Source organism: Sinocyclocheilus grahami, unplaced genomic scaffold (genome assembly GCF_001515645.1).
Source record: "Sinocyclocheilus grahami isolate Dianchi unplaced genomic scaffold, SAMN03320097.WGS_v1.1 scaffold590.1, whole genome shotgun sequence".
Classification (NCBI taxonomy): domain Eukaryota; kingdom Metazoa; phylum Chordata; class Actinopteri; order Cypriniformes; family Cyprinidae; genus Sinocyclocheilus; species Sinocyclocheilus grahami.
In genome coordinates, this window is record NW_015505769.1 from 857,061 (window position 1) to 871,424 (window position 14,364).

The window sequence follows — 14,364 nt, forward strand, 5'->3', positions numbered from 1 at the left end:
GGTTAGTAAGATTGTTCTAAGGCCAGAGTTCGGAGAATGGAGCCGCTGTGGTTTGTCCAGCTTAAGTTGTCCATAGCTTAGGCTGTCGTGCTGAAGTTACTGTTCTCCTCCATGCCTCTACATCAACGAAAGGTGGTGTACAGATGTAACAGTGTTGAAGATATCCTGTCCTGATCTAGAAGTGCTCTTCATCAACTGTAAGCTGTTCTAATTTCCGCGGGAGTTTTCCTTGTTCATTGTTCATTCCTCGTAAGTGCATACATTCCGCCGCAAGTGTATGTGATTGCGGTGCTACAACAGCTGGCTGACCAGTTCACAGACACAGAGCAACAACACCCGGACTCTGTTATAATCATTCTTGGGGACTTTAATAAAGCAAACCTCTCACATGAACTGCCAAAATACAGCACGTTACATGTCCTACCACAGATTGTAATATACTTGACCACTGTTACATCACAATACAGAATGCATATAAAAGAGTTTTGGGGCTCTCTGATCACTGTCTGGCTCATTATACTGATCTTCAGAAATAAACTGAAATCAACTAAACCTGTAATTAGGACTATAAAAGCAGAGTGGGATTTACAAGCCTGCTTCGACTGCACTGATTGGAGTGTTTTTGAAGCTGCTGCCATCGATTTGGATGAGCTCACGGATTCTGTAACATCATATATTAGTTTCGGTGAGGATATTTGCATCCCTATCAGGACTCATTTAACTTACAACAATGACAAACCGTGGTTCACTGCAAAACTCAGACAGTTCCGTCAGGCCAAAGAAGATGCCTACAGGAATGGGGACAGAGTCGTGTACAAACAGGCCAAAAACAAACTGACAAAGGAGATCGGAGTGGCTAAGAGGAACTGCTCCGAAAATCTGAGAAGCCAATTTTCTGCCAATGACCCTGCAACAGTTTGGAAAAGACTGCAAGACATCACCAACTACAAGACCCCAGTACTGTGGAGAATCAACAACTGGCCAAGGATTTGAGTTTTATTGCAGGTTTGAAAATCCCTGTCTCACACCCCCACCCATTCTGATCTTCACTCCATGGATCTATTAACACCTCCAGCAACCCCCCTCCCCCCTCCTGCACTTCAGGTCTGAGAAAAATATGAGTGTCAGGTCTTGCTGGGCCACCTGAAGGACATCACTGGACCCTTGCTGGACTCCCTACAGTTTGCTTAATAATCAAACAGGTCTCAGGATGATGTAGTCAACATGGGACTGCATTATATCCTGCAACATCTGGACAGACCAGGGACTTCAGTTCAGCCTTAAACACTATCATCCCAAACCTCCTCCTGTCCAAATTAACTCTGCTCTCTGTGCCTACCTCCATTTGTCAGTGGATCACCAGCTTTCTGACATACATGCAGCAGCTAGTAAGGCTGGGAAAATTCTCGTCCAGCACCCGCACCATCAGCACTGGCGCCCCCCAGGGATGTGCTCTCTCCCCACTGCTTTTCTCCCTCTACACCAACGACTGCACCTCAACTGACCCCTCTGTCAAGTTCCTGAAGTTTGCAGATGACACCACACTTATCTGCCTCATCCAGGACAGAGACGAGTCTGCTTACAGAAAGGAGGTTAAAGAGCTGGCTGTCTGGTGCAGTTATAACAATCTGGAGCTGAACAGGCTCAAAACAGTGGAGATGATAGTGGACTTCAGGAGGATCTAAACGCACACCCCCCACTCACCGTCATTCATGAATCACTGGTATAACCCTCCCCACTCTCCAAAAACTGCTCTCGTTTAGAGTGAGTAAAGGAGCTGGTAAAATCATTCTGGACCCCTCACACCCAGCACACTTCCTCTTTGAACTGTTGCTGTCTGGCCGGCGCTATAGAGCACCAGAACGGCTAGGTATAAGAACGGTTTCTTCCCTCAGGCAATCCATCTCATGAACAGTTAACTTATATATGAATGCAATAAATGTGTATTACACAACACTATTTATACATTTATTTATCACACATAACCTCTTTTTACATTTCTTTGCATTTGTACATAACACACCTCTGCACACAAATACCATCTATTGTCTACTTTTTGTATATTTTTATTTCCTGTTTACTTAACCTATTTTTTATTATTTGTGTCTTGTTTTGTCACTGTCATTCTGTTTGTGCTGTGGAAGCTTCTGTCACCAAAACAAATTCCTCGTATGTGTAAACATACCTGGCAATAAAGCTCTTTCTGATTTGGATTCCATCTATCCATCTATCTATCTATCTATCTATCTATCTATCTATCTATCTATCTATCTATCTATCTATCTATCTATCTATCTATCTATCTATCTATCTATCTATCTACGTCTCACATTACATGCTGGCATGTCATAACACTGTCATTTTGAGCGCTTATTAACACATCATATCATTAATGCGTTCTGCAGTATCCACTGTGCACATGATGTCACATGTTCTTTAGTGGCGAGAGCTTTGTAACGTGAAACGTGACTTGTGTTTGCTGTGCCGAGGGACAATTTTGACCAAATAAAATTCAAAACATGCTTTTTGTTCAATAAATTAATTTCTATAAAAGCATAAAAGTCAACAAATCCCCCAGCTCTCAAATTTCTAATTCAGTAGAATCCTCAATATTGACTGAAAGTCGCCGGTTGATTGGATAACAAGGAGACAAGCGTTAATGTGTGGCTCTGTCTCTCTGCTCTCTGGTTTTATAGTCACAGCGGCGCGTCACGTTTCACCTGCCGGACGGGTCTCAGGAAAGCTGCAGTGACAGTGGGCTGGGGGACCATGAGCCTGTGGGAAGTGGGCTGCTCCTCTCACACCCTCTTCCTCTGGTGCAGGCGCAGGATGAGTTCTACGAGCAGGCCTCTCCGGACAAGAGGACCGAAGCGGACGGCAACTCGGACCCCAACTCTGGTGAGTCTGCTCGTGTTTGCAGTGCAGCTCTAGTTACTCTCCTTCTCTCTTTGTCTCCACTCTTCTCTGAACCTAACAGAGGAGGAGGAGCTCAGCCAGAGAGCAAGATGAATATCACAGAAGATAGTTTTCATAATGCGCCTTCCCACTCAATGTGTACAACAATTTAATGTTCTGCAATAACAGCAATGCAAATACAGTGCTCTCACGATACACAGAATGAACTTTGCACAAGTGAATGCAGTTGTAATAAATAAAAGATGGGTAGAGGCAAATTGCATAATTATGCGTACTGGTGCAGAAATGCAGTAGATTAAGAGATTCAGAAGATGTGTGTAATGCTGAAAATAAGCCCTGTCAGCAATGTTTCTTTTACTGTGTTTTTGCTTTACACCTCATAATAACCAGCCACTGCGGGACATTTCCAGCAACAAGTCTTTTTTTTTTTTTCACACTGAACTCTTGATGTTGTGCATAGTGACAGAAGGCCTGTTATTCAGAATATATATGGTGTTTAATGTATATTTATGTCAGTCAGTGAGATTCGCTTTAGATGGAGTGAATAGAAAGCAAGTAACTGACAAAATGTCTTGCAACTTCTTTTGTCTGTTAGGACTGAGTCTGGTTAGTACGTTTCTACCAGTAATAGCAACTGCTTTATAGACGGTAAACTGTAAAAATATATATTCCAATCATCGTTAATTGATTGATTTAATAGATTTTTTTTAAACAGTGTATAAATGGGTGAATCTTGGATGCCCAGGTTATATGTCACCCCAAAATGAAAAGGAAAATATGCTAAGTTGTTTCTTATGTGTTTTTCTTGTTTCTTTCTTTTGATTTTGTGATGAAATATGGCCTGGATCTGTTAAAGACAAGTTTTGTGAGAATCACCCAAACGCCCGAAAAAAATAATTAAACCAGCTCAATGAAAAACAAAGGACAATTACAGAAAAAACTAAATAAAAGCAGTAGTATGTGCATGTGTGAAGAAAAAACTAATGAATTGAAGGGAAAATTATGTTTGTAGTGTTGCACATTTAATCATTATGAACCAGCAGAACGTTCATTCTCACCTTGGGTAAAATTAAGAAAGGTCGGTCAAAAGAAGACATTTGATTTATATGTCATTGTTCTTAATGTCACCATAGGGTTTGAGGTCACTTCCTGCGTGAAAAGAGCCATGATAGAAGCATGTGTATTTATACGCTAATGGTCAGTCGCGTCTCTCTGGAATGAGAGAGAGTAGCTCTATTGGGCTCAGCACGCACTTGATTTATTTAGCGTTGATTTCCCTGTTGGGGTCTCATGCGGCAAAGATGTTCAGTTTTTATATTTCCAGCGATAGCACTCCATGACCTACTTTTCCCATCACAGAGAGCCATAGATCTGCTCAAGCACCTCTGTCGCCCAAGGTCAGAGATAGTTAGCATGTGCACGCTTGCGCCTTATGATTCATTTGAGCATTTTAACTTCTTTTTGGACAGTTTTTTTCCACCAGAATATTTTCAGATTTTTCATTTATTAGTCTCTAAAGATTCATTATAAACGTTTCATATCGGTGAGACTCCACATCTTTTCTTGCTATTATTATGATATTGAAAGCGTGATCTAGTGCAGAGCGGCACGACTCAAGTGTCTCCTTTTAATTTGATGAGAGAGGGGGGAGCTCAGAAACAATCATTTGCATAAGGTAGGTGATAATTGCTCTTTTTAATGGAATTGATGGTGATGTACACACCAATTATCTACAAGCTCTTAAGCCTGGTAATTAATTAGCACACAAATGGCCGTGGTGCCATGGAGACCGGCGCATAATCAAATATTGGACACACACAGGGGCTATATTGGGAGCATCACCAGGCTCAGATGGCAACATCAATTAGAGGTCAGTAAGAGATGAGATGAACAAATCAAATTGAGCTTATTCCGTATGGATTGGTGTGCATTGATAAAGTCTAAGGAGATGATCATACACACACACCGGTTTCATTAATTAAGCATATTAAAATGTTAGTCTAAACTCCTGCTGCACAGACTGCAACAGAAAAATTGACTTCACTCAACTTGTGAACTGAACGCTCTTTTAAGTTTGTGTTTGCTTGTGTATTACAGATGAGATGCAAGTGTATACTGTATACACAATGTATAAATTAGTGCGGTCAAATTATTAATCGCAATTAATCGCATTCAAATTAAAAGTTTGTTTACATGATATGTGTACTGTGTTCATTTATTGTGTATATATAAATGCACATACATACTGTATACATTTTGAAAATATTTACATATATATATGTATTATTGCATATAAATATATAATCATAACATTTTTCTTAAATATATACATGTGTTTGTATTTATATACACAGTAAACACTCATATTATGCAAACAAAAACTTTTATTTTGGATGCGATTAATCACGATTAATCGTTTGACAGCACTAGTATAAATATAATATTAAGTGCTTATGCACTACCGTTCGGGGGTTGGTAAGATGTTTTAAAAATGCTTTTGAAAGAAAAAAAAAACTACTTTTATTAAGAAAGGTGCATTCAGTTGATCAAAGTGACTGCAAAACAATTCAGTACTTTCTAGTCATCAAATAATCATAATGAATCAGTTTCTACAAATATATTAAGCACAATTACTTTCAACACTGAGAATAATAGAAACAAATCTTTGAGTATCAAATCAACATGTTAGAATGATTTCTGAAGGATCATGTGACACTGAAGCCTTCTGAAAATTCAGCTTTGCATATATCAGAATAGAAAACAGCCATTTTAAATTGTAAACCTATTTCACGATATTACTGTTTTTATTGCATTGTTGCACAAGTATAGTGCAGCCTTGAGCATACGAGACTGCTTTCAAACATTTGAAAATCTTACCGACCTCAAACTTTTGAATGGTATTGTATGTTATTAATCAGAAGGTCAGGTATACAGTTTAGAGTCATTATAGAAAAACATGACCATGGAATGCTGCGATGAGCCAAGTATTCCTGTAATAATATATACTGTATATAAGGCCATATTAAAGGTTACACTCTAAAAAAAATGCTGGGTTGTTTCAACCCAATATTGGGTCAAATATGGACTAACCCAACTGTTGGGTTAAAAAGTTAATTTAAAAATGTAACCAAAATTTAACCCAACAGTAGGGTTAGTCCATATTTGACCCAACATTGGGATGAAACAACCCAGCATTTTTTAGAGTGTACTGATTATTACTACCTTTATTTAACCAGGAAAAAGTCTCACTGAGATTAAAATCTATTGTACAGGAGTCCAAGATAGACAGCCAGGTTTGCATATACAAATAAACAACATAGTTGCATGCAATACAAAAACTAACATAACGTAATAAAAAATTCCAATCTGAAGTGGCGGCATATTTAAACTATTATGTGAAAACTTGAGCTTTGCATTTACCTGAATCCAGAATGTCACACAATACTCTTTCTGAATCGCAGTTAACAAAAGCGGTGAAAACAGACGCCTCTGTGGGTCGCCTGCGCTCAGATGCCACGCAACGCTGGTTTCTAGTATGCGGAGCCATTGTGTGCCACGTACAAATCTCTCTATGCCTGCATGCTCGGCGAGTTCAGGAAGCAGTCTTCTGTAAAAACTGGCTGTGAGGATTAATTTGTCAACTTCTGATGATCTGTACCAACCACAGGGGAACAGGGGTTTGAGGTTGTTGTGCAGATTAAATTCATCTCCGAAGTTGCGAGTATTTATCTTTATTTCCTTTCTTCTGTGTTTACCCCTGCTCCAGCATTAAAGTTGTTTGTTACCTTATGCAAAAAAACAAAAAAAAACCCCACAAGCTTTGGTTGTTGAATGCTGTTGACAGGACTGTCAACGTCAATTCCTGGCAACAACTTTAGAACACATGGAAACATGAATCGGAGTGGGCTCCATTTGGACTCGGCAGGAGATCCCGACATCCCGCTCCGCTTGTGAAGGCTTCAGAAAGCTGATTTCCTTCGCCACAAAAAAAACAAAAACATTTGAACAAAAGCAACCCTCTGAGATGATAATTACGGGATACTGTTAAGCTCTACAATTTGAAGGTTTTAAAAAAAAACTTTTAAGCATTTGTAAGAAAGCGACTAGGAGTTAATGTACAAGCTGCAGCGGTTGTGTTTGTGAACCGAGTATGTGCTTTATACTTCCTTTGGCATTCAGAAGCAAAGTTATTCTACCTTCCCGTGCAGCTGTTGTTAATTGCGAGTACATATGCATTAGTATCTAATTAGCAATTATGCAGATTGACTAATTATTTTTATGCTTTCAATCAAAAGGTATTAAGCTAGCGGCTGCTAATTGTAGGTCAGTGTTGCGTGCGCCACTACTTTATTCTGACATTTAAAAAATATCGTGTTTACGTGTGCACCGAAGATTTTTTGACACGACTTTATATGTGTAATTTAAAAGCTAGAAAGGCTCATTTTAATCTTACGAGCATGATTTGCAAAAAGTGTTTTAAATGCTTTGCAGAAACATCCTCTGGAATAATTACCTGCATTCATTCTTAGGTTGCTGCGCTGCAAATGTACGCTTTCATTTTTAATCCAATAACTCTAGGTTATAATTGGTGGTTGAGATTGTGGTGACTGTTTAAATATGCCAAGCGCACATACAATAACCCATAGCTGTTTATTTATTGATGCATGATTCAATGCCTTGGGTTTATAGTTCAGTTAAGATCATTAAAGATTAAATTGCCTGAAGCGGTATTCTCTTTGAGGGGGATCCTGGGTAAGTGATCAGTATTTTTAGTGAAGCACGTATAGCAGACAAACTTGAAAAACCTATTAAGTAAACCTTACAGTATCTTTAAATGTTAAACCACGAATATTTGTCTTTGATTTGAGGCATGCATTATGCTGTTTATTGTATTGGAGTTGGTTAAAAATACATCCAAAGCGAACTTTTCATCTAACGGGTCAGTATGCTAGAATAAATGGATTGCGAGTTGTACCACTTCATTCTTTGCTTTGAGTTTTGCTCCTGTTCTGCAGAGTCGGTTTAATAAAGTGCTTTTAAATAAAACATGTACGGTTTGTCTGTTACAAGACCCCATGAGAGCCAAAATCCACTCATATTATTCAGGAGCACAGCTTGTGCAGTTCACAGTGAAGTTAATGGTGGAGTCGAACGGAAAGATGTGCTGTGTCTTGAAACCGTGTTTTTGAAGACTACTGGATGGAGTCGAATGCTGGAGTCTGTTTGTGATCCACCATCCTCAGACGTCACAGCAGAAGGCCATATAAATGTGAGCTTCGGTGGAAACCCTGAGCTGAAATGAGGTGATGAAATACAAAGGATAGTTATAGATTATGGCAATAGATAAAAATAGAACAAAGTCATGTCACAGAATATTTTTCTTCCCTGTATTTCTCAAATATTACAAACATTGCTGATTCCTTTATTTTTTTAAATTTTCTTTTGAAAGCTGTTTTATTTTTAATCTAATGCAACCATACATATAATTGTGCATAGTTTAGAGAGAATGTAAAAGGTCAAATATTTTATTTTATTAAATTAAATTAAATTTATTTTGTCCAGAACTGTTAAATCAACTGGAAAATCAACCTTTTTAATGCATTTTTATGTTGTTTAATACTACTGCTACTACTACTACTAGTAGTAGTAGTAGTAGTGGTACTAATAATAATAATTTATGCATTACATTTTTACATTAATACAATAATGACCGAAAGTATCGGTAGTTATCTGTTTGTTTATTTATTTTAGTTTTTTTATATATGTGATGCTGACTCATTTGATCAGTGAAATAGCATATCATGACATTCATATTATTATTATTGTTATTATTATTAATAATAATAAACTAGCAGCACTTATTACTTTTCACGTTTGAATTTAATATTGATATTTTTGTATAATAGATACTACTAGCACAGTGCTGGGTTAAGAGCCGCTGTGATACGGCACATTAATTCTTGGGTCTCCATTTTTTTCCATTGTGTTTCTAAACTGAATCAATAACAATATCTAAATAATTCAATAAGAACTGAGTCATGGATGCTAAGCATGTTCATGCTGCCTCTGTGGCAGAACATTTACACAGCGACAAGCCACACTGTTCTCAAAGAGGAGTGCGGAAAAGATGAAGAGCACAAGAAAATCAAGCAGGACAGGAAGAGGGGAGGTGCCAGGAAGAGAAGGTGCATTTGTGGAGTAATGAGGATTCAAGGCAAACACAACTCTGTCAATCAATTTGCCTTTGTGGAAATACTGAAATTAATTACTCTACGTTGGCAGGATGCCATGTATGCCGTGCATGACTGCTAGTGCTGACAGCAGGCCAGGAGTGAGATGAATGAGTAATCGCAGGAAGCAGAGAGATTATGACTGTTTGACAGATGAATTTCCGTTTTATGTGGCAAAAAGAGAACGGTGGGTGTGGCAGAGTATTGTAGTATAGTGAAGTATTGCTCAGTATTGTAACAGTCGGCCTGTCTGAGGTCACAGTAAGCAGTGGAGACTAAAACAGTCAGGACTGCTGAGAGTATTACTGGTGCCACCCTGCCCAACCTCAAAGAACTTTACACCTCCAGAGTGAGGAAGAGGGCTGGTAAAATCACTCTGGACCCCTCACACCCAGCACACTCCCTCTTTGAACTGTTGCCCTCTGGCTGGCGCTACAGAGCACTGTGCACCAGAACAGCCAGACACAAGAACATCTTTGTTGTCTAATGGAGCGCCTGCCTTGCAGTAGTTGTATTTGTTTATGGTATATATACGTATGTATTTACCGACACATTTATTTTTCTCATCCATTTACGTGTTTTTTTATTTTTTCTCCAGGGATCCCTGGCAGCACTAAACTTTAATTGTACATGGTACCACGGCAAGGGGAAGGGCCCTTTATGCAATTAACTAATTAATCTAATTACTACGTTCATAATTAATTTTGTCATTAAAACAATTTCATTGAGATCCCACCTACAGCGTGGAAGTGCCGCTGCCGCACAAACTATCAGGAATTGCAGCCAGAGCTTCTGTTCACGTCTTGTCAACAGGGTCTGATTACACAAGGCAAATAATTCAATCAGCTGCATTTGCCTTGATGATATAATTATTTCAGTTTGATTTGTTAATGATGCTTTGAGAAAATTATGCAGCTTTAGTAAAGCTACTACACATTTACAAGATTTTATGTAGTTAAGGTTAAGGTCATGACAGCTCTGAGTGGGACTTGTTTTTTTGTCCGGCACATGTGCACTCCCGCACAATGTCCACTTGTTTCCGACTTATAATGATTTTCTTCCACTTCATGCTGTTTACTGAGATTTCAATGCTGGCTGTGCACAAAATGGAGCTACAAATGCTAAGTGTTCTTTCATAAAGAGAGCAGAAACAGGAATCAGATTTCTAACCAGTTTATTAAAACAAAGAGTTTGAAAGAATTGGCTTGCATTTCAGAATGGGCAGTTTTTAAAATAGATTTACGTAATGTACTAAAATAATTGAAATATAAATAATACAACTTTTATAAACTAAACTATATATATATATATATATATATATATATATACTGGTACAAAATGTATAGCCTGAATGCACTGTAAGTCACTTTGGATAAAAGCATAATGCATAAATGCATAAATTATAATTATTAATTAATTAATTATATATATATAATTACAAAAACAAAAACAACAAAAATTACTAACATTTTAAAATTACAACCCCAATTCCAGAAAAATTGGGACGTTTTGTAAAACACCATCAAATCAAGAATATGTTATTTGTTCATTCGGTTTAACCTTTATTTAATTGACTAAAGAAAAATTCCAATGTTTTTACTGACCAACTTAATTTTATTTTGTAAATATAAAGATTTTTGATTTTGATGGCTGCAACACACTCTAAAATAGTTGGGACAGCACATTCACTCAGTGTCTACGAAACCACGGTGTTGTAGCACATGCAGAATGAGACCTGTCATCTTGATGGCCATACATATGTCTCTGTACAATCCCAATATATGCCTCCATGTCAGTGGCTCCTTTGCACATATGTGGCAGGCTGTGTTAAGTGACAGCGGTTTTCCGAAGTAATCCTGAGCCCATATGGCTATATTTAAAACCGCAGCATGACAGTTTCTTATGCAATCGCCATCTGAGGGGTCAAAGGTCATGCACATTCACCTGAGGTTTCCTGCCTTGCATAGATTTCTCTGGATTCCCTGAATCTTTTCACAAAATTATGTATGGTTGTTGGTGAAAAACCTAATTTTTTTGTGATTTTGCATTGAGAAATGTGATTTTTTAATTTGTTTGAAGTCGTCTCTCTTGAAATTTGGCACAAAGTAATGAGTCATGATCCAGCTTTGCTTGCAAAGACTGAGATGCTGCTTTTATACCCAAACATGACACCCTCACCTCACCTGCTTGCTGTGAACCATTTCAAAACTATATTGTACTTACATATTCTATAACCTTTTCACTTTTATTTTGCCTCTGTCACAACTTTTTTAGAGTGTGTTGAAGCCATCAACAATTTGTGTATATTTACAAAATACATTTAAGTTGGTCAGTGAAAACGTTGGATATCTTTTCTTTGTACTTTTATCCATTAAATAAAAGTGAAAGAGAACTAACAAATCACATATTCTCCATTTTATTGCATTTTACAAATTGTCTCAACTTTTCTGGAATTGGGATTGTAAAACGAAGACAGGAAAAATAAAAATAAATAAATCTAATTCATAATTCATTTTTATTAATATTATTTTAATGATGCTAAAGTAACACTATTTAAAAATAAGTAATTATTAATAGTTTAATCTATAACAAATGTATAATTTGAAAAACAAAATATAAATCAAGTAATGAAAATGATCAGCTATGATTTATGTAATAAAGCTATAAATGGAAACAAAGTATCGTTCAAATCACACTATAATACAAAAGATTATCAATGGTTTGACCTGTCTTCTAGTACAGTGTGGTGAATATTGCTAATTAGTGATGAGAAAGGTATACATCTTGGAAAAAAAAACAAAAAAAAACATGCTTTTAGAAATGTACGTAGTAAACCAGAACAGTGCTGTATGTTAGTGGATGTTTTCCAGATGTGGGAGCGTGTTTCATTTAACTTGAGTTTATGAACTTGATCTGATCTGTATGATGCTATTATCATCCCTCCCACATTTTCGGCTTCTAGCAGGTAAAGATTTCATGAGCGTGTTCATGATGCAGACAGATAGCTGAAGGGAGAGGAGGCGGTGAAGTAAAGCAGAGGGAAAAAGTTTTGAAAGTTACAATTCACCCTCAATGAGAGGTAAGAGCGAAACAAAGAGCAGGAGGAGCCGCCACTGCTAAAAGCAAGCGGTTTCGCTATTAATTGACTGATTTATTCATTTTATAGACTAATGGAGACACATTTTGTTGCTATTAAACCGAGGAAGGTGCATGGGAAAAAAACAGGAATGCCGCCAGCATCCACCTACACCAACAAATCAAACAGACTCTGAGTCATACTCTATTCACCAACTATACAAACATGTGTTTGTTCGGCCCACATGTGCAGTCCAGATGTGAAGCGTCTCTGCCTTGATACCGTTCGTAAAACGAAATGCAAACATGCACTTCTGCTTTGTCAACATTTCATACGAGCTCGCAAAGACAACAAACAGCGGCTGAAGTGTAATTGCGCGTGTGTGCGGGAGAGTGCGAGATGATTTAAGCTCTTATGGGGAATCGTGCTGGTGCGGTGTCATCTCTCGAACAGAGTAACAGCCTCTCCGCTAAGTGAAAGTCGCGGTTCAGAGTGCGCTTTTCTCTGATACCCACCAAAGCAAGGTGTTAGGCGTCTGCTGCGGCTTTGAAAGACTGTGCATTCATTTATATTTAAATCTTCCATCTCTGCAGGGAATAAAGTGGTGGCGAGCTGTTTTCAACCCTTTTTAACACTTGATTCAAAACATTTAGTGGGAGCAGCAAAGAGTAACAAGGCAATATGTTTATTGATGCCGGAGCAGGAATCGTGCAGGTAAAATACATAGGCTGTCTGGATGTGAACTGGTGGGTTTGTACCTGTGCACTTGTGTGTGTGTGTGTCTATGCTACAGCCAATGTTTTTTTTGTGATGGCAGGATGGTGGACCGAGCACTCCGGGGGCCAAGGATGTTGATGCTAAATGCGGAGAGGACAGATTGTTATCTTTTGGTTCTCATATATATATATATATATATATATATATATATATATATAATGTCTTGTATTGGCCGGCCACCAAGCTTGATTGCGTGATTGTGTGAAGGAGTTTTCATCATTTGGCGTTTACATTTACAGTCATTTCTAATTAAAATAATGACTTACACTGAATCTCTATATTACAAGGTCTTTTTTTCAGTTCATGCAACATCCTTGGAATCGAACCTATGACCTTGATGTTGCATGCACAATGTTAGCACATACTCCTGGGAAACCAGCTGACAACCTAATCAGGTTAAGAGATCAGATAAACCAATTTAAACCAGCTAAGACCAGCAAACCAGCAAACCATCAAACGGTTTTCAGCATGGAACTGGTCTATGAATTCATGCAAGTCTTTGCTGCAACATATGGAGCTCTTAAGTAAGTAAATAATCAGTGGGAACATATTGTTCATGCTAATGTGTTAGGAGCAGGCCACGGACTAAGGTTTTTATATTTCCCATGATATTCAACAGAAATTCAAGTTTTCTCTGTACTATTGGTTTACTAGCCCCATGTCATCCATTCACCTCCAGTAAAGGGCCGTTAATAGTGAATCCCAAGTCTGCAGTTTATATTACTAAATGGATATGAATGCCACTGGCAGGCCATTCTTCCACTAATTCAATAAACAATGCGTTATTGTTGAGACGGATTGTCAACATAATGCCTTTAAATGCTGCTTTTGTGTTGCTTGTGACCGGTGGCAGATGGGCAGAATATGATGGCAAAACCTGTCCTGTAGAGTGGGCAGCAGTGGCAGGCACTGACGGACTCCCCGGTCAGTTTACCTCCCTTCCCCGGTTGTAGGATGTGGAGCCCTTGTGCATGAGGGCCAAGTGCTTCATTCTGTTCCTGGAAGGACATGCACTTTTATGTTTCAGGGACATTTTTCTTTAGTATCCCTGTCTACTACAGCCAAATGTGCGTAGACATGTTTGGAAACATGTACAGATATTTGAATGTCCCACTCACAATAGTTACACACCTTAAAGTCAGTATACTTTAAGACTTAGTGAGATCTTTGCCAAACGGTAGTGTCTGAATAAGTTGTTTCCTTTAAGAACAAAGTACTTTTACCTCTGCCTTTATAACTTAAAACAGATGAGTCTAGCATGTACAGAATGAGGCCAGATACAGGTATAAGGGGCAGTTGTGGCCTAATGGTTAGAGAGTCGGACTTCGAGTCTCGATACTGGCAGGGATTGTAGGTGGGGGGAGG

At 38.2% G+C, this 14,364-nt stretch overlaps 1 protein-coding gene across 2 annotated transcripts in view; it reads left to right on the top strand.

The window, feature by feature from the left end:
• LOC107557147 (protocadherin-9) overlaps positions 1 to 14,364 on the top strand; it is a 285,767-nt gene that overhangs the window by 185,257 nt on the left and 86,146 nt on the right. Inside the window, exon 4 of one of the 2 annotated variants that reach the window (XM_016240481.1) lies at positions 2,697 to 2,898. The exons of the other annotated variant lie outside the window; for it this stretch is intronic. Within the exon in view, the coding sequence (XP_016095967.1) occupies positions 2,697 to 2,898 (202 nt within the window). The remainder of the gene's footprint in view (positions 1 to 2,696; positions 2,899 to 14,364) is intronic. 2 annotated transcript variants of the gene reach the window in all.